At 39.3% G+C, this 27546-nt stretch overlaps 1 protein-coding gene across 1 annotated transcript in view; it reads right to left on the reverse strand.

Annotated features, from left to right (window-relative positions):
- The window catches only part of LOC126292185 (serine/threonine/tyrosine-interacting protein-like), a 92299-nt gene that overhangs the window by 19349 nt on the left and 45404 nt on the right, over positions 1-27546 (reverse strand). Inside the window, exon 3 of the mRNA XM_049986025.1 lies at positions 9529-9717. Coding sequence (XP_049841982.1) covers positions 9529-9717 — 189 coding nt within the window. The remainder of the gene's footprint in view (positions 1-9528; positions 9718-27546) is intronic.

Consider the following 27546-nt stretch of genomic DNA (forward strand, 5'->3'; position numbering starts at 1 on the left):
ACTGAGGATAGCAATGCCATCAGCGAATCTTTTCACTGATATCCTTTCACCTTAAATTTCAGTCCTGCACTTGAATCTTTCTTTAGTTTGCATAATTGCTTCCTTGGTGTAAAATTGAACAATAGGGGTGAAAGACTACACCCTCTTTAATCTGAGCACTCTGTTCTTGGTCTCCCACTATTATTTTTCCCTCTTGGTTTTTGTACACATTATCCTCTATTCGAGATGAATACACTAAACAGATTCAGGAGGATGTAGGTTGCAGTAGGTACTGGGAGATGATGAACCTTGCACAGGATAGAGTAGCATGGAGAGCTGCATTAAACCAGTCTCTGGACAGAAGTCAACGATAACAAGATACTCTATTCATCATAAGAATAAACCTGATGCATACAAACACTAATGCAATGACTGGTCAGAAGCCGTAGCACACGTACATTGGGGCTGTTATGCTCCTTGAAGCAGGTCCTACTTATGTATTAGATATCTTATTACTAAGTTAAATGTAACTTTAAGATATTTTAATGTATTAATACCTATCAACATTTTTCTTACTCACATTTTAGTTATGTAGTTTTTATTTAAAAAATCAGGTACAGTCAGAGTCTCTGTGCTATTGTGGTCCGATTGTTGCACTGTTAATACACAGTATAAAAAAGACTGAGGCTGCTTCCTGCTCTTTAGTGAAACACACATGTGGAACATGGTTAAAGTGTCCCGAGAAATAGGTTGTTCTGAAGGTTTTTCATACATTTACAGGAGGGGGACGAAACAGCTTTGAAATTTTCTGAGGGGCTGTATTTGATATACTTCAGATACAAATACAATTTGGATGTATAGCGGAATCTGTAATGTAGCAGACTGATAATCTGGCGCAGTTCATGGATCACTGGTTGAAATCTTGCCCTGGTCGTCCTTTTGTTACATCCAATTTGAAGTACCTACACCTAGTAACTGTAAAAGTCATCATTTTTTATGATTAATGCACATATTCTTTCTAATTCCATATTGCATGCAAAATTCCTGTTTCCCATTTCAAATATACATTCTAATCAATATTTTGTCAATAAATGTAGTTGAAATTAATAAAACATAACAATTTAATTTTTAGGACAAAAACAAAAAACCAAACACACTATATTTGGATTATGTCCATAGTTTAATACCACAGATTTAGTCGCACACACGGACCATAGGGATCAGTGTCGTAGAAACATGAAAATAATCATTTTCACAGCATCAAACACAGCATACATGCTGCATTTTTACATTTGGCACTGTACCATTACAACATGAATCCAATGGAACTGATCTGGAGCCAAGTTAAGGGATTTGCTGTGAGAAATAACAAGACTGTTTAGCTGCAAGGCATACTGGTACTAACGCATGCAGATTTTTCATGTGTCACTACCGAATGCTAGAAGGATATAGAATAGCATGTCATAAAAAAGGACGAGAAAATGTGGCGCCTGGCTGGCTTCATGACTTCTGTTGTTGGATAAGAAAGGAACTAAGAGATTACCACATGATGACTATCATTAATACATTCAGTGGCTTCAGTATTCAACAATACAGTGAAATCCCTACAGTATGTTTTTGCACCATAGATACCTTGCTCAGAAGAATTTCATGACTGGCTGTGTCTGCAGTCATCTTCAGGTGGCTTAAGTATTCTACAATACAGTGAATCCCTGCAGTATGCTTTTGCATGACACACAGCTTGCTAAGAAAAATTATCCTGTGTTTAAGTTGGGAATTTTCATCATCCTTGTTTGCAATTAGAATACTATGTTAAGGGACATTTTATGCTTCGACTAGTCATCCGAGAAGCGTGCGGTATTGCTGGAGTTTTACCAAATATTACTTTATTCTCTTTAAAAATTAAATAACATCCAAAGTTATGTTGTTTCTCTGCTCATTTCTCTCTCTCTCTATGCTTGAACTGCAACTGCTCACATCATTGCAGGTTAGTGCTGTCCAATCTAAATGCGCTGGTAAAGCTGTTGCCTCACATAATTGCTCAGTCTATGTGCTTGTAATACAGCATAAATGCATCCTTATGATCGTACCTGACTGTATTTGACACAGTTTGGCTTTTGCTCCACATGAAATGAAATTCAATGCACAATTTGCATTCTGAAATGCTTTCGCCAAGTCAACAAACCCTATGAATATGTCTATTTTTCTTCAATCTTGCTTCCATTGTTGTTGTAGTGGTCTTCCGTCCAGAGACTGGTTTGATGCAGCTCTCCATGCTACTCTATCCCGTGCAAGCTTTTTCATCTCCCAGTACCTACTGCAACCTACATCCTTCTGAATCTGCTTAGTGTATTCATCTCTTGGTCTCCCTCTACGATTTTTACCCTCCGCACTGCTGTCCAATACTAAATTGGTGATCCTCTGATGATTCAGAATATGTCCTACCAACCTATCCCTTCTTTTAGTCAAGTTGTGCCACAAGCTCCTCTTCTCTCCAATTCTATTCAATACCTCATCATTAGTTATGTGATGTACCCATCTAATCTTCAGCATCCTTCTGTAGCACCACATTTCGAAAGCTTCTATTCTCTTCTTGTCTAAACTATTAATCGTCCATGTTTCACTTCCATACATGGCCACACTCCGTACAAATTCTTCCAGAAACAACTTCCTGACACTTAAATCAATACTCAATGTTAACAAATTTCTCTTATTCAGAAACGCTTTCCTTGCCTTTGCCACTCCACATTTTATATCCTCTCTACTTTGACCATTATCAGTTATTTTGGTCCCCAAATAGCAAAACTCATTTACTACTTTAAGTGTCTACCTACCTAATCTAATTCCCTCAGCATCGCCTGACTTCATTCGACTACATTCCATTATCCTCGTTTTGCTTTTGTTGATGTTCATCTTATACCCTCCTTTCAAGACACTGCCCATTCCGTTCAACTGCTCTTCCAAGTCCTTTGCTGCCTCTGACAGAATTACAATGTCATCGGCCAACCTCAATGTTTTTATTTCTTCTCCATGGATTTTAATACCTACTCCAAATTTTTCTTTTTGTTTCCTTTACTGCTTGCTCAATATACAGATTGAATAGCATTGGGGAGAGGCTACAACCCTGTCTCACTCCCTTCCCAACCACTGCTTCCCTTTCATACCCCTCGACTCATAACTGCCATCTGGTTTCTGTACAAATTGTAAATAGCCTTACGCTTCCTGTATTTTACCCCTGCCACCTTAAGTATTTGAAAGAGAGTATTCCAGTCAACATTGTCAAAAGCTTCCTCTAAGCCTACAAATTCAATAAATGTAGGTTTGTCTTTTCTTAATCTATTTTTTAAGATAAGTCATAGGGTAAGTATTGCCTCACGCGTTCTAATAGTTCTAAGGAATCCAAACTAATGTTCCCCGAGGTCGGCTCCTACCAGTTTTTCCAGTCATCTGTAAATAATTTGTGCTAGTATTTTGCAGCCATGGCTTATTAAACCGATAGTTCGGTAATTTTCACGTGTCAATCCCTGCTCTCTTTCGCATTGGAATTATTATTTTCTCCTTAAGTCTGAGGGTATTTTACCGGGCTAATGCATCTTGCTTACCACATGGCAGAGTTTTGTCAGGGCTGGCTCTCCCAAGGCTCTCAGTAGTTCTAATGGAATGTTGTCTACTCCCGGGACCTTGTTTTGACTTGTCCATTATCAACCACAATATCAGAAATGCCTTTCCGGTGCCTGTGCCTTTACCTTTCCAAAAGACAAACTGATCATCACTAAACAATCTTCAAATTTCTTTTCCAGTCTTTTGTATATTATTCTTGTCATCAACTTGGGTGAACGATCTGTTAAACTGATTTTGTGATAATTCTCCCACTTTCAGCTCTTTCTGTCTTCAGTATTGAATGGATGCCCCAAAAGTCTGAAGGTGTATCACCAGTCTCATACATTCTACTCACCAATGTGATGAGTCGTTTAGTTGTCACCTCCCCAACGATTTCACAAATTCTGATGGAATGTTATTTATAACTTCTGCCTTACTTGATCTTATGTCTTCCAAAGCTCTTTTACATTCTAAAGAATACTGGATCCTGTATCTCTTCCACATTCTCACTTCTTCTTCTTCTTCTTCTTCTTCTTCTAACACATCAGACAAGTCCTCTTTTTCATACCAGCTTTCAATGTATTCTTTCCACCTACACACACTCTTCTGCATTTAAGAGTGGACTTCCTAGTGCACTTTTAATGTTACCATCCTTGCTTTTAATTTCACTGAAGGTTGTTTTAACTTTCCTGTATGCTGAGTCTGTCCTTCCAACAATCATTTCTTAAAAGATTTCTTCATATTTTGCATGCGACATTTCACCTTAAGGCCGGTTCCCACTAGGGCTGCCGCGCATCAAAACCGCACGTCAGCGGCGTGGTTGCCATGGAAACGGCGTCAGCGACACGGCACGGCACGGCAGGCTCTGCATCGCGGTTTGACCATGTCGAACCGCTTCCGTTGCCCGCCACCAATCACAGAACGCGCTGAGCGTGACGCCAGGTACGGAACCCCGGGTCACACCAACTTTCGCCAAACCGCTGGCACGGACGCGGCGGCAGCTATGAAATACTTAACATCCGATTTCAAGGAAACTATTCGGTAGAAAAATTTTATTCTTGGGCATGTTACAGCCAGATATCTTTTCTCGATAAAGGACCGAATTTCTTTTCATTATTCATTGTGCTTGCTTGCTGTATCGCATTTACGTAAACCTTTACACGAAATTTTAATGAGTGTGCAGAGGTAAAAACGCACTACGTGGACTTTGTGTACAGTTCATTTTAAGTAATACATTATTGCGTATGAAATTTAGTCAACATATCGAAATTGTTTTTAAAGTTGAGAGCAGAACAATAGCTATCACCGTTCTCGAGATATTGAATGATATGTCGGCGGATGGGCTGTGCGTTGACCGCTCGCGACGCAACCGATACTTTCGTCCTGCTCATCGAAAACCATGTGTTTGTATCAACTGCAAATTTTGTAAACGGTTCAAGAAATCAAAACGTGTTTTTTTTGTTGCAAACGATAACTTGTAGAAAGTCATGTATTTTGTCGCATGATAAATTTGCAAAATCTGTTTATCTACCGAGATATGAAAGCAACTACATTTTTTCAGAAGGGATACATAAATTTTTTAAACAGCATTTAATAGCATGTGGAATTAGAAGTTAAACCGAGACTAATTTGCTGGTATTTCATAAGATGTAATTTGCTATGTACCTACAGCTATTGATTATTTCCTTTGGTAAGTAACAAATGTTTTTTTCTTGATCCAGTGTACTTTATTGGTTCAAGACGCGTTTCGCCTTTTACTTTAAGGCATCTTCGGTGGAATCTAGAATGATTCAATTTTGTTTTGATATGTGATACTTGCAGATTGTAAAACAGTTCACACCTTTTTGTACATGAATACCTGTTTACTTACAGTGAATCGAGCTTTTGGTGGACATATACGTTCCCCCCCCACCTGGTCACATGCTGGAGGTTGAACTAAAACTTAGATTATGGAACATAAGCACATTTTCATATTCACTCTTTTTTCTTCTGTCACTAGCTGTAGACATTTTACCGAAAGCTCTGATTTAAAGTCGTAACTACAGTGTTTTCACCTCATGTTCCTTCCTGTTTGGTTTGTTTATGTACATGTTGCCAACCTAAAGAATTATATGCCGAAAACTAATGGTTGTTTATTTCTGTTCTCCTTCTATCTGTATGTATGTGTGGCTAGCCAGTGATAGTTGTAGAAAGTTGAAAGTGAATGCAGTAGTTGTCAGACAGTGGTTGAAAGATTTGGTGTTCAGCTGATTTCAGTTTTGGTTTAAATGCTTTGTGGAGGAGTGCATGGAAGAGTAAATTCGCGGCTTACATTAATAGATAAAATAGTAGAATAGCATTTCAACAGATGATTATTATCAGAATACTATCACCCAACCCCTTTGTCCTCACTCTTTGACACCTCATAATACGTCCTGTCAATCTACCCCTCTTGTAGTCAAAGTTGTGCTGTAATTTCCTCTTCCTCCTCTATTGAATTCCGCACCTCTTCTTTAGTTACACGATCCTCGTATCTAATCTTCAGCATTCTTATTGATCACCATATTTTGAAAGCGTCCATTGTCTTCTTGAGAGAACTGTTCATCGTCCACGTTTCACTTACATACAAGGCTGCACTCCACACAAAAACCTTTGCAAAATAGTAACCAACCATTGCAATTTATATTCGATGTGAACAAATTTTCTTTTTCAGTATGCTTTTCTTGCTATTGACAGTGTTCATTTTATATCCTCTCTACTTCTGCCTTTTCAATAACTGTTTCCCTTCAAAGTCATTGAAGTCTTAGAATGCAGTTTGGTTTCTGTACAAGTTGTAGATAATCTTGTGTCCTCTGTTTTATCGATGACATCTCCAGAGCTTCAAAGAATGTTTTAATTAGGATTGTCAAAAACCTTTCTCTAAACACGCAAATGCTATAAACATATTAAAAACAATGATTCCAAGACTTACCAAGCGGGAAAGCGCCAGCAGACAGGCACAATGAACAAAACACACAAACACACACACAGAATTACTAGCTTTCGCAACCAATGGTTGCTTCTTCAGGAAAGAGGGAAGGAGAGGGAAAAACGAAAGGATGTGGGTTTTAAGGGAGAGGGTAAGGAGTCATTCCAATCCCGAGAGCGGAAAGACTTCCCTTAGGGGGAAAAGAAGGACAGGTGTACACTCGCGCACACACACATATATCCATCCGCACATACACAAACACAAGCAGCTGTGTATGTGCGGATGGATGTGTGTGTGTGTGTGTGTGTGTGTGTGTGTGTGTGTGTGTGTGTGTGTGTGTGTGTGTGTGTGTGTGTGTGGCGCGCGCGCGCGTACACCTGTCCTTTTTTCCCCCTAAGGGAAGTCTTTCCGCTCCCGGGATTGGAATGACTACTTACTCTCTCCCTTAAAACCCACATCCTTTCGTCTTTCCCTCTCGTTCCCTCTTTCCTGAAGAAGCAACCATCGGTTGCGAAAGCTAGTAATTCTGTGTGTGTGTTTTGTTCATTATGCCTGTCTGCCAGCGCTTTCCTGCTTGGTAAGTCTTGGAATCATTGTTTTTAATATATTTTTCCCATATGGAAGTTTCTTTCTATTTTATTTACATCATCATTAATGCTATAAACAGTTTCACAGGTCTTAGCTAAGTGGTAGGATCAGCATTTCCTTGCGTGTTCAGACATTTCACAGGAATCTAACATTGTGCTTATGTTACTTTGTACAATCCGTCCCCCCTTTCCTCTCTACATATTCCTTCCACTTTGTAGCCTTCTCTTATTTGCTTAGTTGTGGCTTGCCAAGTGAGTTCTTGAGAATTGCTTCTCCTTTGAGCAAAGTTTTCTTTCTTTCTTTCTTTCTCGTTTTCATTCTCATTTTCATTGCGATTTTGGACTTCCTGTCAACGTCGTGTTTAGACATTTCTATTTCCCATAGCCTACTTTATTTGCTGCAATTTTATATTTTTCCCTCTTGTCATGTTTAATGTATCATGTTTTATCTATTGATTTCTATTGTACCTTTTCCCCGTTCACATACTCTGCTGCATTCTCACTTCTTCTCTCAAAGACATCCATTCCTATTCTAGCGGATTTCTTCCTCTGTTTCAGTCAGTCATTGCATTACGGTAAATTTAAGATTATTGAAAAACTGTGGGTCTTGACTTATTCAGGTTCCATCTCCTTAATTTGATACCGTTTATTGTCTCTTTAGTTGTATTTATTGTCTCTTTAGTTGTATTTATTGTCTCTTTAGTTGTATTTATTGTCTCTTTAGTTGTATTTATTGTCTCTTTAGTTGTATTTATTGTCTCTTTAGTTGTATTTATTGTCTCTTTAGTTGTATTTATTGTCTCTTTAGTTGTATTTATTGTCTCTTTAGTTGTATTTATTGTCTCTTTAGTTGTATTTATTGTCTCTTTAGTTGTATTTATTGTCTCTTTAGTTGTATTTATTGTCTCTTTAGTTGTATTTATTGTCTCTTTAGTTGTAAACTGCAGCTCATAACCAATAAATTATTGTATATTTGTGTCTGCACCAGCAAAAGTCTTACAATTTATAATCTGGTTTCGGAAACTCTGTTCCAAATGTATATTATTCTGTCATGATTCTTAAGCAAGGCGCTGGCAATGATTACATTATGCTCTGTGGGAAATTCTATCAGGTGGATTCCACTTTCATCCCTTCCTCATAGCCTTTGTGTTCTTACTGTTTTTGTGTACCTGCTACCATATCACGTTTTAAATTTTTGTCTCCCTTAACTATCTGAATAATCTCTTTTATTGCACATTGTTTCAATGTGTTAGGAGATAGTAAATAATCATGAACGGTAGACATGAAATGTGTTTATGGTGAAATGAGAAAACACTAATAATGAAATATCTGAAAGAGTACATTGCACAGAAAATTAAAAATTGGTATGTCTTCACCCAACTTCGTCTTTCCTTCATGTAGGTGTAAGATATAGTTATTCAAACACACCGGTCGTTTCTGTGGGTCCTGCCCTGTACCTCAGTGACTGTCCGTCATTGGCTACCGCTAGCGTCTGCCGCTTCCAGATGGGAACGCCAATTCCGCGAGCCGCTGTGTCAAAGCGGAAAACGCTTGCCGCACAACGTGCTGCCGCTCTCTAGTGGGAACCGGCCTTCAGCATCCCAGCACTTCCAATTTATTACATTCCTAAATGAAATATCTCTGTATTCTTAAATTTCCCTGAACATTTTTGTACTTTCTTCAATTGTTGATCATCTGAAGTGTTTCTTCTATTGTCCATGGTTTCCTCACAGTTATCTTCTTTGTACCTACATTTTCTTTCCAACTTCTGTGGATACCCTTTCTAGGGATGACCATTCCTCTTCAATTGAACTGCTACCGAGTTATTCATTATCGTAATATCTTTAGCCTCAGAGAACTTCAAGCATATCTTTTCATTCCTTCTTTGCACATTGTTTCTTCCTAACTAGTCTCTTAGACTTCAGCCTACTGTTCATCACCACTAAATTGTGATCCAAGTCTATATCTGCTCCTGGATATGTCTTACAATACAATATTTAATTTCACAATCTCTACCTGTCCATGACGCAATCTAACTGAAATCTCCCCGTATCTCCCAGCCTTTTCCAAGTATACCACCTCCTCTTGCGATTCTCGAGCACAGTATTTGCTATTATCATCTGAAATTTATTGCTGAACTCTAGTAGTCTTTCTCCTCTCTCATTCCTACTAGCAAGCCGATATTCTCCTGTAACACTTTCTTGTACTCCTTCCCCTATAGCCACATTCCAATCCCTCATGACTATTGTACACAGCTGATTGCAAATTCTGATGTTTCACATTCAGTCTTCACAAACTCCATCACAGGATACGTCAGTGACCTCCTAGTTGTACGTAGTTACTTTCTGCAGCTCTAAGCGAGAGCCATTTAATAACCCGAGTTCTGTAGTCGTGCTATGTAAAGATGACACAAACCTGCAGCTGAGTCCATACTTCTCCATGACATAGGCAAGCACAAGAGCTGCAGACCTCGATATGCCGGCATTCCCGTGCACCAGCACCTTCCCTCCGGCATTCAGTCCTTCGTCAATAAACTGTCGCACTGTGCCGAAGTGCTGTATTATATTCTCATTAGGCGAATCCGCTATGTCGAGCACCAAATACCTGTAAACAGACACGGGACAGCTTTCAATTCCATTCTTACTAAACAATTTGAAGGTCACGACAAAAGTCGCAATATACGATATATGGAAAGTACAAATCTTTCACTGTCCTCACAAATTGCTCTCCACAAATTCGACACACACTTTTAATTCTTTAGGTCTAGTTTTAGAATTAGCCTTTCTGTAACTTTTCTTCTGGCACCTCGAGAGAGAAGTCTCTTTAGAGCACAGAGCTATCTCCATTCGCACATTTTTGTCTGTAGGGAACAGCTAGTCTCTAGTGCAACTTACGAGAACTCTTAACCTGAAACAATAAGATCAGCTGTGCACGTGGATGCAGAGTCTCAGTGCTAGGCGACTGTGAGAAATACGAGGTGTACAACTTTGCTTCTGCGGTTCGCCGAGAGGTGGCAACAACGGTAAGTAGCGGTCGAAAGAAACAGATTGTGGATGTTGGGCAGTTAAATTGGACTTCTGTCAACATAATCTCATTCAAACATTAGTCGATTTGTGTCCGTATCGTAAAGTTGTTCTCGATTGAAAATGTCAGTTTACGGGCCGAATTCTCATCATTTGAGGGAGGTGTTACTGTTTTGTTTCAATATGAAGGAAACAGTGTGAGTCTCATCGAATGCTCTCAAGTAGGTACGGTAAGGATACAACTAGTGAAAGAATGTGTTGCGAGTGGTTTCAACGCTTCAAAAACAGTGATTTTAACATCGTAGACCGGCATAGTGATGGAAGAGAGAATGTTTTCAAAGATGTAGAATTGGAGACATTGCCGAGTGAAGACTCGCGTCAAACTAGAGAAGAATTGGTACGATTAGTGGGACTGACACAGCGAGCCATTTCGAAACGTCTCAAGGCTATAGGCATGATTCAGAAAGAAGGAACTTGGGTCCTGTCTGAGCTGAAATCAAGAGACGTTGAACGGTGTGTGTGTGTGTGTGTGTGTGTGTGTGTGTGTGTGTGTGTGTGTGTGTGAGAGAGAGAGAGAGAGAGAGAGAGAGAGAGAGAGAGAGAGAGAGAGAGAGAGAGAGAGAGAAACAGTTGCTTCAGAGGCAAAAATGAAGGGATTTCTGCATCGCACTGTAACCGGATACGAAAAATGGGTTTATTATGATAACCCTAAATGCAAAACAATCATGGGGGTACCCAGGCCATGCTTCCACGTCGACAAATAAACCAAATATTCAGGGCTCCAAAATCATGCTCTGCATTTGGTGGGACCAGCTCAGCGTCGTGTACTATGAGGTGTTGAAACCAAGTTAAACAATCACAGGTGCTCGTTATCGATCACAATTAATGCGTTTGAGCAGAGCATTAAAAGACAAACGGCCGCAATACAGAGAGAGGCACAATAAAGTGATTTTGCAGCACGACAATGCTCGACCCCACATTGCAAAAGAGGTCAAAACGTACTTGGAAACGTTAAAATGGTAAGTCCTACCTACCCGCCAAATTCTCCAGACACTGCTCCCTCTGACTATCACCTGATCCGATAATTGGCGCATGGCCTGGCTGATCAACACTTCTGATCTCATGAAGACGTTACAAATTAGATCGATTTATGGATCGCTTCAAAAGATGAACAATTTTTTTGATGGGATTTGTACACTGCCCGAAAGATGGGAGATAGTAGTGGCCATCGATGGAAAATACTTTGAATGATACATGTGTAACCAGTTTGTTTCATTAAAGCCTCAAATGTTGGGGGAAAAAAAAGGAGAACCAAAGTTGTACACCTTGTATGATTTTGGCTGATTTTCTCGAAGTTCAGAGAAACTTCGACAAAGCACAGAGTATCTTACGACTGTGCACTGACACTGCTCTGTCTCTTCCCCCTCAGGTAACATTTGAACAGTCCCGTCTTTGCTGGAAGGAAGCCCCAAAGTCTCTTTCTGATGCCTTCCAGTTATTTCCCTTTCACTGGTGACTGCCTGACATTCAGTTTCCCGTAGAGCTAAAACCAAATTTTGGCACCAGGCTGAGAGTCAGTATCACAGAAACTGCCTGGCATCATTTTTCAGTATTTCACACTTACATCCACTTACCTGATGAAGGGAGCAGCATCTGCGAGGTCGAAACAGATGTTTCTTACGTCACTGGAGTTCCTCAATCACTATTTTTACTGACTTCAAATGAATTTCTGACTCTTAGAATTTTCAAAACCACAGGAAAACTGTCTTGCAGCAACAAGAAAGTTTGCAAAATCTGATAGCAAACACTCAGGGCTTCCAGTAAATTGTAAAATATCATGCTCCATCACCAGATCTGCACCGGTCGCTTCTGCCTGCCTCGCCAGCTTAACAGTCACAATTCTTCTGGCTATTATTTACATTACTAAATGGCTAAACTAGTTCATGGTTCACAGGCCCAATTCCTGCTTCGAGGGACAAAAAAACTTTATATTCTATGTTTGATACAATTCTTGCCCAAATATAAAAATTGGAAATGCTGTGAGGTGAGACAAGTACTACTGTAAGAAAGTATGTATACGTCATAAAACAACATAACTTATTATGTACAAATTATCAGATTTTGTCCATTATAAATGGTTTTCTACCAACTGGTAGATCATGCATAGATCATATTTTCACATTTTGTCAGATCTCATAGAAACACAGGGAAAATAATAATAAAAAAACCCACAGGATTAATTTCATAGATTTAGAAAAAGCATATGATAATGTTCCAAGGAAACTACTTTGGAGAACAATAGATTTGGCAAACAAAGAATCCTTTAATTAAAACAATACAAGAAATGTATAAAGATAACATACGTCAAGTGAAAATTGGTAACTTTCATGGAAATTTAGAACAAGCAAGGGTCTGTTACAAGGCTGCCCCGTGTCACCAACATTATTTAAAATCTATATAGATAACGGTCTTAAGACACGGTCTCATAAATGGAATGGTATGGGGCTAGAAATTAAAGATCGAGTTTATATACATCACCTATTATTTGCTGATGATCAAGTTAACACAAGATGGGGAGGATGCAAATTATATATGTAACCAGTTAGCAATGGAATACAGAAACTGAGGATTGAAGATTAATTACCAGAAAACAATACCTCGCTAATGATTCAGGTGACTTATAAATAGGATGAAAGAAAATTACGAGGGTCAATACTCTGTTATTTGGGATCCATTTTAGAGTTGGAGGGAAAATCAGAAGTAGAAATTAACAAAAGAATTATTAGTGGAAGGAACGTCACTGGGATGCTCGATTCAGTCTTACAGAGCAGAAACGTAATAAACCAAATTTTAAAAAATCATATATAAATCGATGCTGGAGTGCGTAGTTATGTATGGAGTGGAGACTTTGACTACTAATCTGAAACACCTAAAAAGACTGCAAGCAGTAGAAATAGACTTCTGGAGAAGAGCAGCAAGAATTTCTAAAAAGAGTGTAAAACCACGAAATATTAAGGGAATGAAAGTAAGAGAAAGAATATATGACGTGATGGACAGACGGAAGTTACAATGGTACAAGTAGAATGGAGGAAGCCAGAATTACAAGAATGATCCTGGAATGGGAACTAGAAGAAAAGAAGAGAGGAGGATGCCCTACGATCACCTAGCTCCAAAACCTACAGTTAACAACTAGATGACTTGGAGGAGAGGAGGAAAATATACAAGATCAGAACACATGGAGAGACGTTCTCAGGAGATAAATTAAGATCTTATGTGACACATGTGATAATTTCATGGTATTTGTTACATTGGAGAAAAACCCTTGTATAGAGGAAAACTTCAATAAATAAATAAACGGTTTTCTTGAAAGCCTAAATCTGTGAAAGTCATGGTAGCAGGAAGTTATTTATAAATGAACCCAGTCATTATTTTCTTTTATTTGTGTTTTACACAGTGCATATCGGGAAATGATTTCAATTTTCAAGTGTGTATTTCTTTGTATTATACTTTTTTCGCATAATGTTTTCAATGTGTGAGGTTCTGCTTTGTTTCGTTGACTTTACTGCAATATATATGTAAAAGTGTGATTTTCAGTTAGTGGTGAAATTTGGAAGAACTTTACTTGCAGTTTTCTTGGGGTCCGTTTGTGTAGAGTCTCAAACATGTTAAATGTCACTCACAACTTTCAATGCACAGCACACACAGAGGATAACTTGACATAAATAAACAGTTACAAAGACTTTTTCAGATGTAGTTGGCGCAGACAATGTTACACGTTCTCTACATCTACATCTACATGACTACTCTGCAATTCACATTTAAGTGCTTGGCAGAGATATGCTTTTGTACGGAAGGCATTTATCTTAACAATCTGGATTTGCTTATATCTATTTTACAATGGTGTTTATTTCTAATTGTTCCTACTTTTATTTAAGCGTATTGTCGAAGTATCTGAAGAAATTCACCGATTCACTTACAAGTTTTTCGTTTAGCATTTTGTCTTCGTATTTTCTGTAATGGGTACATATCTCCAGTTCTTCTAGCAAATCCATTTCATGCCCTTTATTTTTGGTTGATGGAGTACTTTTACATTTTGCCCTACTTTCCCAAATGGGTGTCCTGTGTTGTATATGTCTGTAGATGTTGCTGATGATACGTATCTGTCTGTCATCTGTCTGTCTGTCTGTGTGTGTGTGTGTGTGTGTGTGTGTGTGTCTCTGTGTGTGTGTGTGTGTGTGTGTGTGTGTGTGTGTGTAATTTTGGCCTGTTTGTCCTCTGTAGAACTTGGAGCATTCCTGACATGTTACTGTGTATATTCCAGAGTCTGAGTATTGGTCATGATTCAATGTTGTATTATGTATTAGTTTTTGTTGTTTATTTTCTGTAGAAAATCCAACTTTTACTTTGTGATTTTTTGAGAATATTTGCTATCTTCTGCAATATATTGCCAATGTATGGGATGCTAGATAAACATTTGTTCTTGTCTTTTCCTTCTGTGGTCCACTTTGTGTTTGGGGTTTTCTTCTACATCTACATGGATACCCTCAAATCGCATTTATGTGCTTGGCAGAGGGTTCATCAAACCATCTTCACAATAACACTATTATTCCAGTCAAAACGAACACCTATATCTTTCTTTGCGAGCTCTGATCTTCCCTATTTTATTATAATGATGATTTCTCCCTATGTAGGTTGTCATCAACAAAATATTCTCACATTCAGAGGAGAAAGCTGGTACTGAAGGTTTGTGAGAAGATTCTGCCGCAGCAAAAAACGCCTTTGTTTTAATTATGTCAACCCAAATCCTGTATCATTTCAGTTACACACACTCCCATACTTCGCGATAATACAAAACATGCTGCCCTTCTTTGAACTTTCTCGATCTACTTCGCAAGTCCTGTCTGGTACGGATCCCACACTGTGCAGCAGTATTCTAAAAGAGGATGGACAAATGTGTGTAGGTAGTCTCTTTCATAGACCTGTTACATTTTCTAATGGTCCTGCCAATAAAAAGCAATCTTTGGTTAGGCTTCCTCATAACATTTTCTGTGTGTCTCTTCCAATTTAAGTTGTTTGTAATTTTAACTCCTAGGTATTTAGATGAATTTACGGCCTTTACATTTGATCGATTTATCGTGTAATTGAAGTTTAATGGATTCCTTTTAGCACTCATGTGGATGACCTCACACTTTTCGTTATTTAGGGTCAATTGCAAATTTTTGCACTATACAGATGTCTTTTCTAAATCAGCTTGCAATTTGTTTTAATGTTCTTACGACTTTACCAGTCAATATACAACAGAATCATCTGCAAGTAAACAAAGAAGGCTGCTCAGATTGTCTGCTAAATTGTTATTATACAGGGTGGACCACTGATATTGACCAGGCCAAATTTCTCACGAAATAAGCATCAAACAAAAAAAACTGAAACGAATGAAACTTGTCTAACTTGAAGGGGGAAACCAGGTGGCACTACGGTTGGCCCGCTAGATGGCACTGCCCTAGGTCAAACGGATATCAACTGAATTTTTTAAAAATAGGAACCCCCATGTTTTATTACATATTCGTGTAGTACATAAAAAATACTCCCCTCCATGAACCATGGACCTTGCCGTTGGTGGGGAGGTTTGCGTGCCTCAGCGATACAGATAGCCGTCTGTAGGTGCAACCACAACGGAGGGGTATCTGTTGACAGGCCAGACAAACGTGTGGTTCCTGAAGAGGGGCAGCAGCCCTTTCAGTAGTTGCAAGGGCAACAGTCTGGATGATTGACTGACCTGGCCTTGTAACACTAACCAAAACGGGCTTGCTCTGCTGGTACTGCGCACGGATGAAAGCAATGGGAAACTACGGCCGTAATTTTTCCCGAGGGCATGTACATTTACTGTATAATTAAATGATGATGGCGTCATCTTGGGTAAAATATTCCGGAGGTAAAATAGTCCCCCATTCGGATCTCCGGGCGGGGACTACTCTAGAGGATGACGTTATCAGGAGAAATAAAACTGGCGTTCTACGGATCAGAGCGTGGAATGTCAGATCCCTTAATCGGGCAGGTAGGTTAGAAAATTTAAAAAGGGAAATGGATAGGTTAAAGTTAGATATAGTGGGAATTAGTGAAGTTCGGTGGCAGGAGGAACAAGATTTCTGGTCTGGTGACTACAGGGTTATAAACACAAAATCAAATACCGGTAACGCAGGAGTAGGTTTAATAATGAATAGGAAAATAAGAATGCGGGTAAGCTACTACAAACAGCACAGTGAACGCATTATTGTGACCGAGATAGATATGAAGCCCACACCGACTACAGTAGTACAAGTTTATATGCCAACTAGCTCTGCAGATGACGAAGAAATTGAAGAAATGCATGATGAAATAAAAGAAATTATTCTGACAGTGAAGGGAGATGAAAATTTAATAGTCATGGGTGACGGGAATTCGGCAGTAAGAAAAGGGAGAGAAGGAAATGTAGTAGGTGAATATGGATTGGGGGAGAGAAATTAAAGAGGAAGCCGCATGGGAGAATTTTGCACAGAGCACAACTTAATCATAGCTAACACTTGGTTCAAGAATCATGAAAGAAGGTTGTATACATGGAAGAACCCTGGAGATACTAAAAGGTATCAGATAGATTATATAATGGTAAGACAGAGATTTAGGAACCAGGTTTTAAATTGTAAGACATTTCCAGGGGCAGATGTAGACTCTGACCACAATCTATTGGTTATAACCTATAGATTAAAACTGAAGAAACTGCAAAAAGGTGGGAATTTAAAGAGATGGGACCTGGATAAACTAAAAGAACCAGAGGTTGTACGGAGTTTCAAGGAGAGCATAAGGGAGCAATTGACAGGAATGAGGGAAAGAAATACAATAGAAGAAAAATGGGTAGCTTTGAGGCATGAAGTATTGAAGGCAGCGGAGGATCAAGTAGGTAAAAAGACGTGGGCTAGTGGAAATCCTTGGGTAACAGAAGGAATATTGAATTTAATTGATGAAAGGAGAAAATATACAAATGCAGTAAATGAAGCAGGCAAAAAGGAATACAAACGTCTCAAAAATGACATCGACAGGAAGTGCAAAATGGCTAAGCAGGGATGGTTAGAGGACAAATGTAAGGATGTAGAGGCTTATCTCACTAGGGGTAAGATAGATACTGCCTACAGGAAAATTAAAGAGACCTTTGGAGAAAAAGAGAACCACTTGTATGAATATCAAGAGCTCAGATGGAAACCCAGTTCTAACCAAAGAAGGGAAAGCAGAAAGGTGGAAGGAGTATATAGATGGTCTATACAAGGGCGATGTACTTGAGCACAATATTATGGAAATGGAAGAGGATGTAGATGAAGATGAAATGAGAGATATGATACTGCGTGAAGAGTTTGACAGAGCACTTAAAGACCTGAGTCGAAACAAGGCCCCTGGAGTAGACAACATTCCATTGGAACTACTGACGGTCTTGGGAGAGCCAGTCCTGACAAAACTCTACCATCTGGTGAGCAAGATGTACGAGACAGGCGAAATACCCTCACACTTCAAGAAGAATATAATAATTCCAATCCCAAAGAAAGCAGGTGTTGACAGATGTGAAAATTACCGAACTATCAGTTTAATAAGTTACAGCTGCAAAATACTAACGCGAATTCTTTACAGACGAATGGAAAAACTAGTAGAAGCCGACCTCGGGGAAGATCAGTTTGGATTCCGTAGAAATGTTGGAACACGTGAGGCAATACTGACCCTACGACTTATCTTAGAAGCTAGATTAAGGAAGGGCAAACCTACGTTTCTAGCATTTGTAGACTTAGAGAAAGCTTTTGACAATGTTGACTGGAATACTCTTTTTCAAATTCTAAAGGTGGCGGGGGTAAAATACAGGGGGCAAAAGGCTATTTACAATTTGTACAGAAAGCAGATGGCAGTTACAAGAGTCAAGGGACATGAAAGGGAAGCAGTGGTTGGGAAGGGAGTGAGACAGGGCTGTAGTCTATCCCCGATGTTATTCAATCTGTATATTGAGCAAGCAGTGAAGGAAACAAAAGAAAAATTCGGAGTAGGTATTAAAATCCATGGAGAAGAAATAAAAACTTTGAGGTTCGCCGATGACATCGTAATTCTGTCAGAGACAGCAAAGGACTTGGAAGAGCCGTTGAACGGAATGGATAGTGTCTTGAAAGGAGGATATAAGATGACCATCAACAAAAGCAAAATGAGGATAATGGAATGTAGTCGAACTAAACCGGGTGATGCTGAGGGGAATTAGATTAGGAAATGACACTTAAAGTAGTAAGAGTTTTGCTGTTTGTGGAGCAAAATAAGTGATGATGGTTGAAGTAGAGAGGATATAAAATGTAGACTGGCAATGGCAAGGAAAGCGTTACTGAAGAAGAGCAATTTGTTAACATCGAGTATAGATTTAAGTGTCAGGAAGTTGGTTCTGGAAGTATTTGTATGGAGTGTAGCCATGTATGGAAGTGAAACATGGACGATAAATAGTTTGGACAAGAAGAGAATAGAAGCTTTCGAAATGTGGTGCTACAGAAGAATGCTGAAGATTAGATGGGTAGATCACATAACTAATGATGAGGTATTGAATAGGATTGGGGAGAAGAGAAATTTGTGGCACAACTTGACTAGAAGAAGGGATCGGTTGGTAGGACATGTTCTGAGGCATCAAGGAATCGCCAATTTAGTATTGGAGGTCAGCACGGAGGGTAAAAATCGTACAGGGAGACCAAGAGATGAATACACTAAGCAGATTCAAAAGGATGTAGGTTGCAGTAGGTACTGGGAGATGAAGAGGCTTGCACAGGATAGAGTGGCATGGAGAGCTGCATCAAACCAGTCTCAGGACTGAAGACAACAACAACAACAACAACAACAACAACAACAACAACATAAAAAATATGAATGTTTTAGTTGGACCACTTTTTTAGTTTTGTGACAGATGGCACTGTAATATTCACAAAAGTGTAAGTACGTGGTATCATGTAACAGTGCGGATGGTATTTGCTTCTTGATACATTACCCGTGTTAGAATGGACGATTTACCAATTGCGGAAAAGGTCTATATGCTTTTGATGTACGGCTATTGCGATCAAAATGCTGAACGGGCGTGTGCTATGTATGCTGCTCGGTATCCTGAACGGTATCATCCATGTGTCTAGACCATTCGCCTGATAGTTACGTTATTTAAGGAAATAGGAAGTGTTCAGCCACATGTGGAATGTCAACCACGACCTACAATAAATGATGATGTCCAAGTACGTATTTTAGCTGCTGCCGCAGCTAATCCGCACATCAGTAGCAGACAAATTGCACAAGAATCGGGAATCTCAAAAACGTTGGTGTTGAGAATGCTACATCAACATTGATTGCACGGCGACGACTTTGAACATAGTGTACCGTTCTGCCACTGGGCACAAGAGAAATTACGTGATGATGACAGATTTTTTTGCACGTGTTCTATTTAGCAACAAAGCATCATTCACCAACACAATAATGTGAACCGGCATAATATGCGCTATAGGGCAACAGAAAATCCACGATGGCTGCGACAAGTGGAACGTCAGCGACCGTGGCGGATTAATGTATGGTGCGGCATTGTGGAAGGAAGGATAATTGGCCCCCATTTTATCGATGGCAATCTAATTGGTGCAATGTATGCTGACTTCCTATGTAATCTTCTGCCAATGTTACTACAAGATGTTTCACTGCATGACAGAATGGCGATGTACTTCCAACATGAGGGATGTCCGGCACATAGCTCACGTATGGTTGAAGTGGTACTGAATAGTATATTTCATGACAGGCCATTGAAGCACCATACCATGGCCCGCACATCACCGGATCTGACGTCTCTGGATTTCTTTCTGTGGTGAAAGTCGAAGGATATTTGCTACCGTGATCCACCGACAATGCCTGGCAACATGCGTCAGCACATTGCCGCATGTGCGAACATTATGGAAGGCGAACTACTCGCTGTTGAGAGGAATGTCATTAAAAGTATTGCCAAATGCATTGAGGTTGAAGGACATCATTTTTAGCATTTATTGCATTAATGTGGTCTTCACAGGTAAACGCACTGTAACAGCATGCATTCACAGAAATGATACGTTCACAAAGGTACATGTATCACATTGGAACAACCGAAATAAAATGTTCAAACATACGTACATTCTGTATTTTAATTTAAAAAACCAACCTGTTACGAACTGTTCATCTAAAATGGTGAGCCATGTCTCCAGAATGAGATTTTCGCTCTGCAGCGGAGTGTGCGCTGATATGAAACTTCCTGGCAAATTAAAACTTTGTGCCGGACCGAGACTCAAACTCGGGACCTTTGCCTTTCGCGGGCAAGTGCTCTACCATCTGAGGTACTGAAGCACGACTCACACCCGGTCCTCACAGCTGTAATTCTGCCAGTATCTCGTCTCCTACCTTCTAAACTTTAGAGAAGCTCTCCTGCAAACCTGAAAGAAAGGATACTGCGGAGACATGGCTTAGCTACAGCCTGGGGGATGTTTCCAGGTTCGAAAGGAGAGCTTCTGTAAAGTTTGGAAGGTAGGAGACGAGATAATGGCAGAATTACAGCTGTGAGGACTGGGCGTGAGTCGTGCTTCGGTAGCTCAGAGGGTAGAGCACTTGCCTGCGAAAGGCAAAGGTCCCGAGTTCAAGTCTCTATCGGGCACACAATTTTAATATACCAGGAAGTTTGTGACTATTACAGAGCCATCTATGATAAAACTAAAAAAGTGGTCCAACTAGAACATTCATATTTCTTTACGCACTACATAAAAAAATGGGGTTTCCTATTTTCAAAAAATACAGTTGATATGCGTTTGACCTATGGCAGCACAATCTAGTGGGCCAACCATAGCGCCATCTGGTCTCCACCTTCAAGCTACACAAGTTCAAAAACTACAAAGGTTTTTTCATTTGAGGCTTATTTCGTGAGATATTTGGCCCGGTCACAATCAATGGACCACCCTGTAGATATGGAACAGCAAAGTGCCTATAACACTACCTTGGGTAATGTCAAAAATCACTTCTGTTTCACTTGATGAATTTCCATCAATTACGACGAACTGTGATCTCTGACAGGAAACCACAAATCCAGTCACGTAACAGATGATATTCCGTTAGCACACAATTTCACTACAAGCCACTTGTGTGGTGCAGTGTCAAAAGCTTTCTGGAAATCTACAAATACAGAATCAATTTGAAAGCCCTTGTCAATAGCACTTAACACTTAGTGTGAGTAAAGAGCTAGTTGTGTATCACAAGAACAATGTTTTCTGAATCTGTGTTGACTGTGTGTCAATCAATTTCTCTCTCTGATGTAATGAGTAATGTTCGAATACAATGTATGTTCCAAAATCCTGCTGCATTTCGACGCTGATGTTATGGGCCTGTAATTTAGTGTGATCTGTGCAACTTTCCAGTCTTTGGGTATGGATCTTTCATCAAGTGAACAGTTGTATATCATTGTTAATTAAGGAGCAATTGTAAAAGCATTCTCTAAAAGGAAGCTAACAGGTATACAGACTGGACCGAAAGACTTGCTTTTATTAAGTGCCTTAAGTTGCTTCACTACTCCAAGGTTATTAATTTCTATGTTCTACATCTACATCTACATCTACATCCATACTCCACAATCCACCATACAGCGCATAGCAGAGGGTACCTCGTACCACAACTAGCATCTTCTATCCCTGTCCCACTCCCAAACAGAACGAGGGAAAAATGACTGCCTATACGCCTCTGTACGAGCCCTAATCTCTCTTATCTTTTTGGTCTTTCCGCGAAATGTAAGTTCGCGGCAGTAAAATTTTACTGCAGTCAGCCTCAAATGCTGGTTCTCTAAATTTCCTCAGTAGCGATTCACGAAAAGAACGCCTCCTTCTCTCTAGAGACTCCCACCCGAGTTCCTGAAGCATTTCCGTAACACTCGCGTGATGATCAAACCTACCAGTTACAAATCTAGCAGCCCGCCTCTGAATTGCTTCTATGTTGTTGTTGTTGTTGTTGTTGTTATTGTGGTTGTGGTCTTCAGTCCTGAGACTGGTTTGATGCAGCTCTCCATGCTACTCTATCCTGTGCAAGCTTCTTCATCTCCCAGTACCTACTGCAACCCACATCCTTCTGAATCTGATTACTGTACTCATCTCTTGGTCTCCCTCTACGATTTTTACCCACCACGCTGCCCTCCAATACTAAATTGGTGATCCCTTGATGCCTCAGAACATGTCCTACCAACCGATCCCTTCTTCTGGTCAAGTTGTGCCACAAACTTCTCTTCTCCCCAATCCTATTCAATACTTCCTCATTAGTTATGTGATCTACCCATCTAATCTTCAGCATTCTTCTGTAGCACCACATTTCGAAAGCTTCTATTCTCTTCTTGTCTAAACTATTTATTGTCCATATTTCACTTCCATACATGGCTACACTCCGTACAAATACTTTCAGAAACAACTTCCTGACACTTAAATCTATACTCAATGTTAACAAATTTCTCTTATTCAGAAACGCTTTCCTTGCCATTGCCACTCCACATTTTATATGCTCTCTACTTCGACCATCATCAGTTATTTTGCATATTTTGCTCCCCAAATAGCAAAACTCCTTTACTACTTTAAGTGTCTCATTTCATGATCTAATACCCTCAACATCACCAGATTTAATTCAACTACATTCCATTATCCTCGTTTTGCTTTTGTTGATTTTCACCTTATATCCTCCTATCAAGACACTATCCATTCCATTCAACTGCTCTTCCAAGTTCTTTGCTGTCTCTGACAGAGTTACAATGTCATCGGCGAACCTCAAAGTTTTTATTTCTTCTCCATGGATTTTAATACCTACTGCATACTTTTCTTTTGTTTCCTTTACTGTTTGCCCAATATACAAATTGAATAACATCGGGGAGAGGGTACAACCCTGTCTCACTCCCTTCCCAACCACTGCTTCCCTTTCATGTCCCTTGACTCTTGTAACTGCCATCTACTTTCTGTACAAATTGTAAATAGCCTTTTGCCCCCTGTATTTTACCCCTGCCAACTTCAGAATTTGAAAGAGAATATTCCAGTCAACACTGGCAAAAGCTTTCTCTAAGTCTACAAATGCTAGAAACGTAGGTTTGCCCTTCCTTAATCTATTTTCTAAGATAAGTCGTAGGGTCAGTATTGCCTCAGGCATTATAAAATTTCTAAGGAATCCAAACTAATGTTGCCCAAGGGCGGCTTCTACTAGTTTTTCCATTCGCCTGTCAAGAATTCACGTTAGTATTTTGCAGCTGTGACTTATTAAACTGATAGTTCGGTAATTTTCACATCTGTCAACACCTGCTATTTTTGGGATTGGAATTATTATATTCTTCTTGAAATGTGAGGGAATTTCGCCTGTCTCATATATCTTGCTCACCAGATGGTAGAGTTTTGTCAGGACTGGCTCTCCCAAGGCTATCAGTAGTTCTAATGGAATGTTTACTCCTGGGGCCTTGTTTCGACTTAGGTCTTTCAGTGCTCTGTCGAACTCTGGGCATCTTAATGTTTTATAAGCGGTCTCCTTTACAGATGAACATCTTCCCAAAATTCTACCAATGAACTGAAGACGACTATCTGCCTTCCCCACAACTGCCATTACATGCTTGTCCCACTTCATATCGCTCTGCAATGTTACGCCCAAATATTTAATCGACATGACTGTCAAGTGCTACACTACTAATGGACTATTCGAACATTACGGGATTATTTTTCCTATTCATCTGCATTAATTTACTTTTATCTATATTTAGAGTTAGCTGCCATTCTTTACACCACTCAAAAATCCTGTCCAAGTCATCTTGTATACTCCTACAGTCACTAAACGACGACACCTTCCCGTACACCACAGCATTATCGGCAGACACTGCTATCCACCCTATCCAAAACATCATTTATGTAGATAGAAATCAACAGCGGACCTACCACACTTCCCTGGTGCACTCCATATGATACCCTCACCTCCGATGAACACTCACCATCGAGGATAATGTATTGGGTTCTATTACTCATGTTTGCAGCTGGGGGTGATTCTAAATCTGGAATACTTATTTTGTCTTCCTTGGTGAAGGAATTTTGGAAGGCTTTGTTTAGTAACTCTGCTTTGACAGTACTGTTGTCGGTAGTATTTTCATTGCTATCACACAGAGAAGGCGTTGTTTGTGTGTTGCCACTAGCAAACTTCACATATGACCACAATCTCTTTGTATTTCCTGCCAATTTGGAGCTTTTTTGTACATTTAAGTTTGGCATGTTTTTTTGTAGTTTCTGCAAAAGTCTTCTGTCAGTTTTGTGTACCAAGGAGGATTAGCTCTGTCGTTTGTTAATTTATTTGGTATAAACCTCTGAATTGCTGCCACTACTATTTCTTTGAATTCAAGCCACATGTGGTCTGCACTTACTCTGTTAATTTGGAAGGAGTGGGGACCGTCTCTCAGGAAGGTGTCAAGTGAATTTTTATCTGCTTTTTTTTTGAATAGGCATATTTTTTGTTTACTTTTGGAGGATTTGAGGCCTATAATATTCAATACTAGGCATGTGGGTCAGGATCTAACTGCACAAAATTATTTTCAGAGAATGCAGAGCACAATTTCAGATAATGTTTAGTGTGTACTTCTGGATTTAAAAGTGTGTTTTTGTCAATATACATATTGATGGTACATTAAAGTTACTACCAACTATAATTGTGTGAGTTGTGTACATGTTTGAAATTAAACTCAAGTTTTCTTTGAACCTTTACAACTGTATCATCTGTATTGGGAGGTCGGTATTATTTTATTCTAGTTGCCAAGAGTGACCTCTGCCCATACTAACTAACAGGAGCTATCTACTTCAGTTTCATGACAAGGTAAACTACTTCTAACAGCAAGAAACACGCCACCATCAACCGCATTTTGCCAATCCTTTCAGAACACCATTAGGTTCATTGCACAAATTCCGGCTAAACTTATCTCCGGCTTTAGCCAGCCTTCAGTGCCTATGATGATCACTTTGTTTAGGTCGGTGTACACCATGGAGGCATCATAATCATCAGAAACTGCTATCTGTTTCACTATTTTTATTTCTTGTTGCATGTTTTCTTGGTTCATAGGTATTTTAATTGTCCTATGTAGCAATGATCTGTATGCTGCCTGTTTATGAACGTTTGGGTGACATGAGGTTGCGTGAATTGTGGTGTCAGTCACCGTATTTTTCCTGTAAATTTTGAATGTGCATGTGTTATTATTTCATCTAATATTAAGGTCTATGTAACTGATGCTTTTGTTTTCTTCATGTTCCACTGTAAACTTAATTTTTTTATGTACGAGGGTTGGAACTTTAATTGTGGCAGCTCATACAAAATAGGTGTGTGTTTCAAAGCTTTACTGACCTTCAAAGTAGTCACCAGCATTGTGTATAACCCTTTGCCAACGGTATGGAAGTCATAGAATAGTCATATCAGTGTCAGTTGTGTTGACAGTTTGAGCAACACGGTTTATTGCCCGATGAATTTGTAGCGGTTCTGAAGAGAATGCTGGGAAGTGTTTCTTTCAGTTTAGAAATCAAGTTGAACTCACAAGGGCTTAAGTCAGGTGAGTGCAGTATGTGGCATAGCACTTAGCAGCCCCATCAGTCAAACAAATCAGTAACAGTTTGTACTATACATGCTTGAGCATTCTCCTGCAAAATGGTGGTCAGTCCCTGTAGAAAGTGTCATCACTTCTGTCTCTACGCTGTTTATTTTTGGAACTCATCCTACGACCAGCTTAGAGACAGACATGATGACACTTTCTGTAGGACCTGATCATCATATTGTAGGACAATGCTCAAATACGTACAGTGCAAGCTGTTACTGATTTGTTTGACTGATGGGACTGCTACATGCTTTGTCACCTACAGCACTCCCCTGACTAAAGCCCTCATAAGTTCAACTCAGTTTCTAAACTGAAGGAAACACTTCATGGCATTCGCTTCAGAACTGCTACAAATTTGTCGGGCAGTAGATTGCGCCACTCGAACTGTCACCACAACTGGCACTGCTAAGAGTATCCTATGACTTCCACATCGCTGGTGACAGGTTAAACACAATGCTGGTGACTACTATGAAGGTCAGTAAAACTTTGAAACACACATCTATTTTGTACGAGCTGTAAATAAATAGTTGCCACTATTAAAGTTCCAACCCCCATATTATTGAAGCAGTTCAGAATGTCTTATGTCTGTGGCATTGTCTTTACTAACAGTAGTGTGTCACCTACAAATCTGCTATAAAATTCAATTTTCTTTGAACAGGGTCCTTGAATGCTAAGTAACTTTTGTTCCAAGTGATTTGTTTATATGTCAGCTACGGTACCTGATATATATGATCCCACTGCTAGGCCATCTGGTTGCTTATAAATATTGCCATTAAAGGTAAAGTAGTTGTAATTTGGAGTTAGCTGGAGGAGTTCCATAAATTCAATGATCTCTGTGTATGTAAGTTTGTTATTTTTCATGAGGTTCTTTTGGATTCCTGTTACAGTTCTTGTTTGGGTATGTTTGATTAAAGGTTGGTAATGTCAATTGATAAGAAATGAGCATCATTGAAGAGTTTCTTGCCTTTTACTTCTTCAGCTAGCATCAAGCTATTTTTAATAGAATTTGTTGTTTCATATGTATAAATTTTCCTCTGTATGTTATTCAGTTTCTGTGACTGTATGCTGGGCTATTTAAAGTGTTTACCATGGGACCTATTGAATTACCTTGTTTGTGTGCCTTCGGTTGTGCTCTTAGGCATGGTGCTTTTGGATTCATGCAAGTAAGATATTTATTCTCAGTTTTTGTCACTAAAAAATTGAGTGTTCTTTAGCTGTTCATTAATTTTATGTAGGAATTGTTTTGTTGTCTCATTTATTCTATATTTAGTTCTAAATTTATCATTCTTCATTTCTTTCTGAAGAAGCCTGCTCACTTCGTGACCTATTGCTGCTTTTGTATTTGATTTTAATTTTGCAGCAACTGCTGCATTTTTTGTTGCAACAGATAATAGCTGCAACAAAAAAGGCAGTAGTTGCTGCAAAATTAAATTCAAACACAGGCAGCATACAGATCAATGATACATAACACAAAAGTTATTTAGCAGGCAAGAACCCTGTCTAAAGAAAATAGAATTTTATAGGAGATTTGTACTTCTGAACTGCTTCAATAAACTACATTAGAAAATTACATTTACAATGTAACATAACTGAAACAAAAAGCATCAGTTGCCTGGACACTAATTTTAAAAGAAACAACACATGCACATTCAAAATTTACAGGAAAATAAAATGACTGACACCACAGTCCCTGCAACCTCATCTCACCTGGACATCCATAAACAGGCAGCATACAGATCAACGCTACACAGG

Source organism: Schistocerca gregaria, chromosome 9, assembly GCF_023897955.1.
Source record: "Schistocerca gregaria isolate iqSchGreg1 chromosome 9, iqSchGreg1.2, whole genome shotgun sequence".
NCBI classification, from domain to species: domain Eukaryota; kingdom Metazoa; phylum Arthropoda; class Insecta; order Orthoptera; family Acrididae; genus Schistocerca; species Schistocerca gregaria.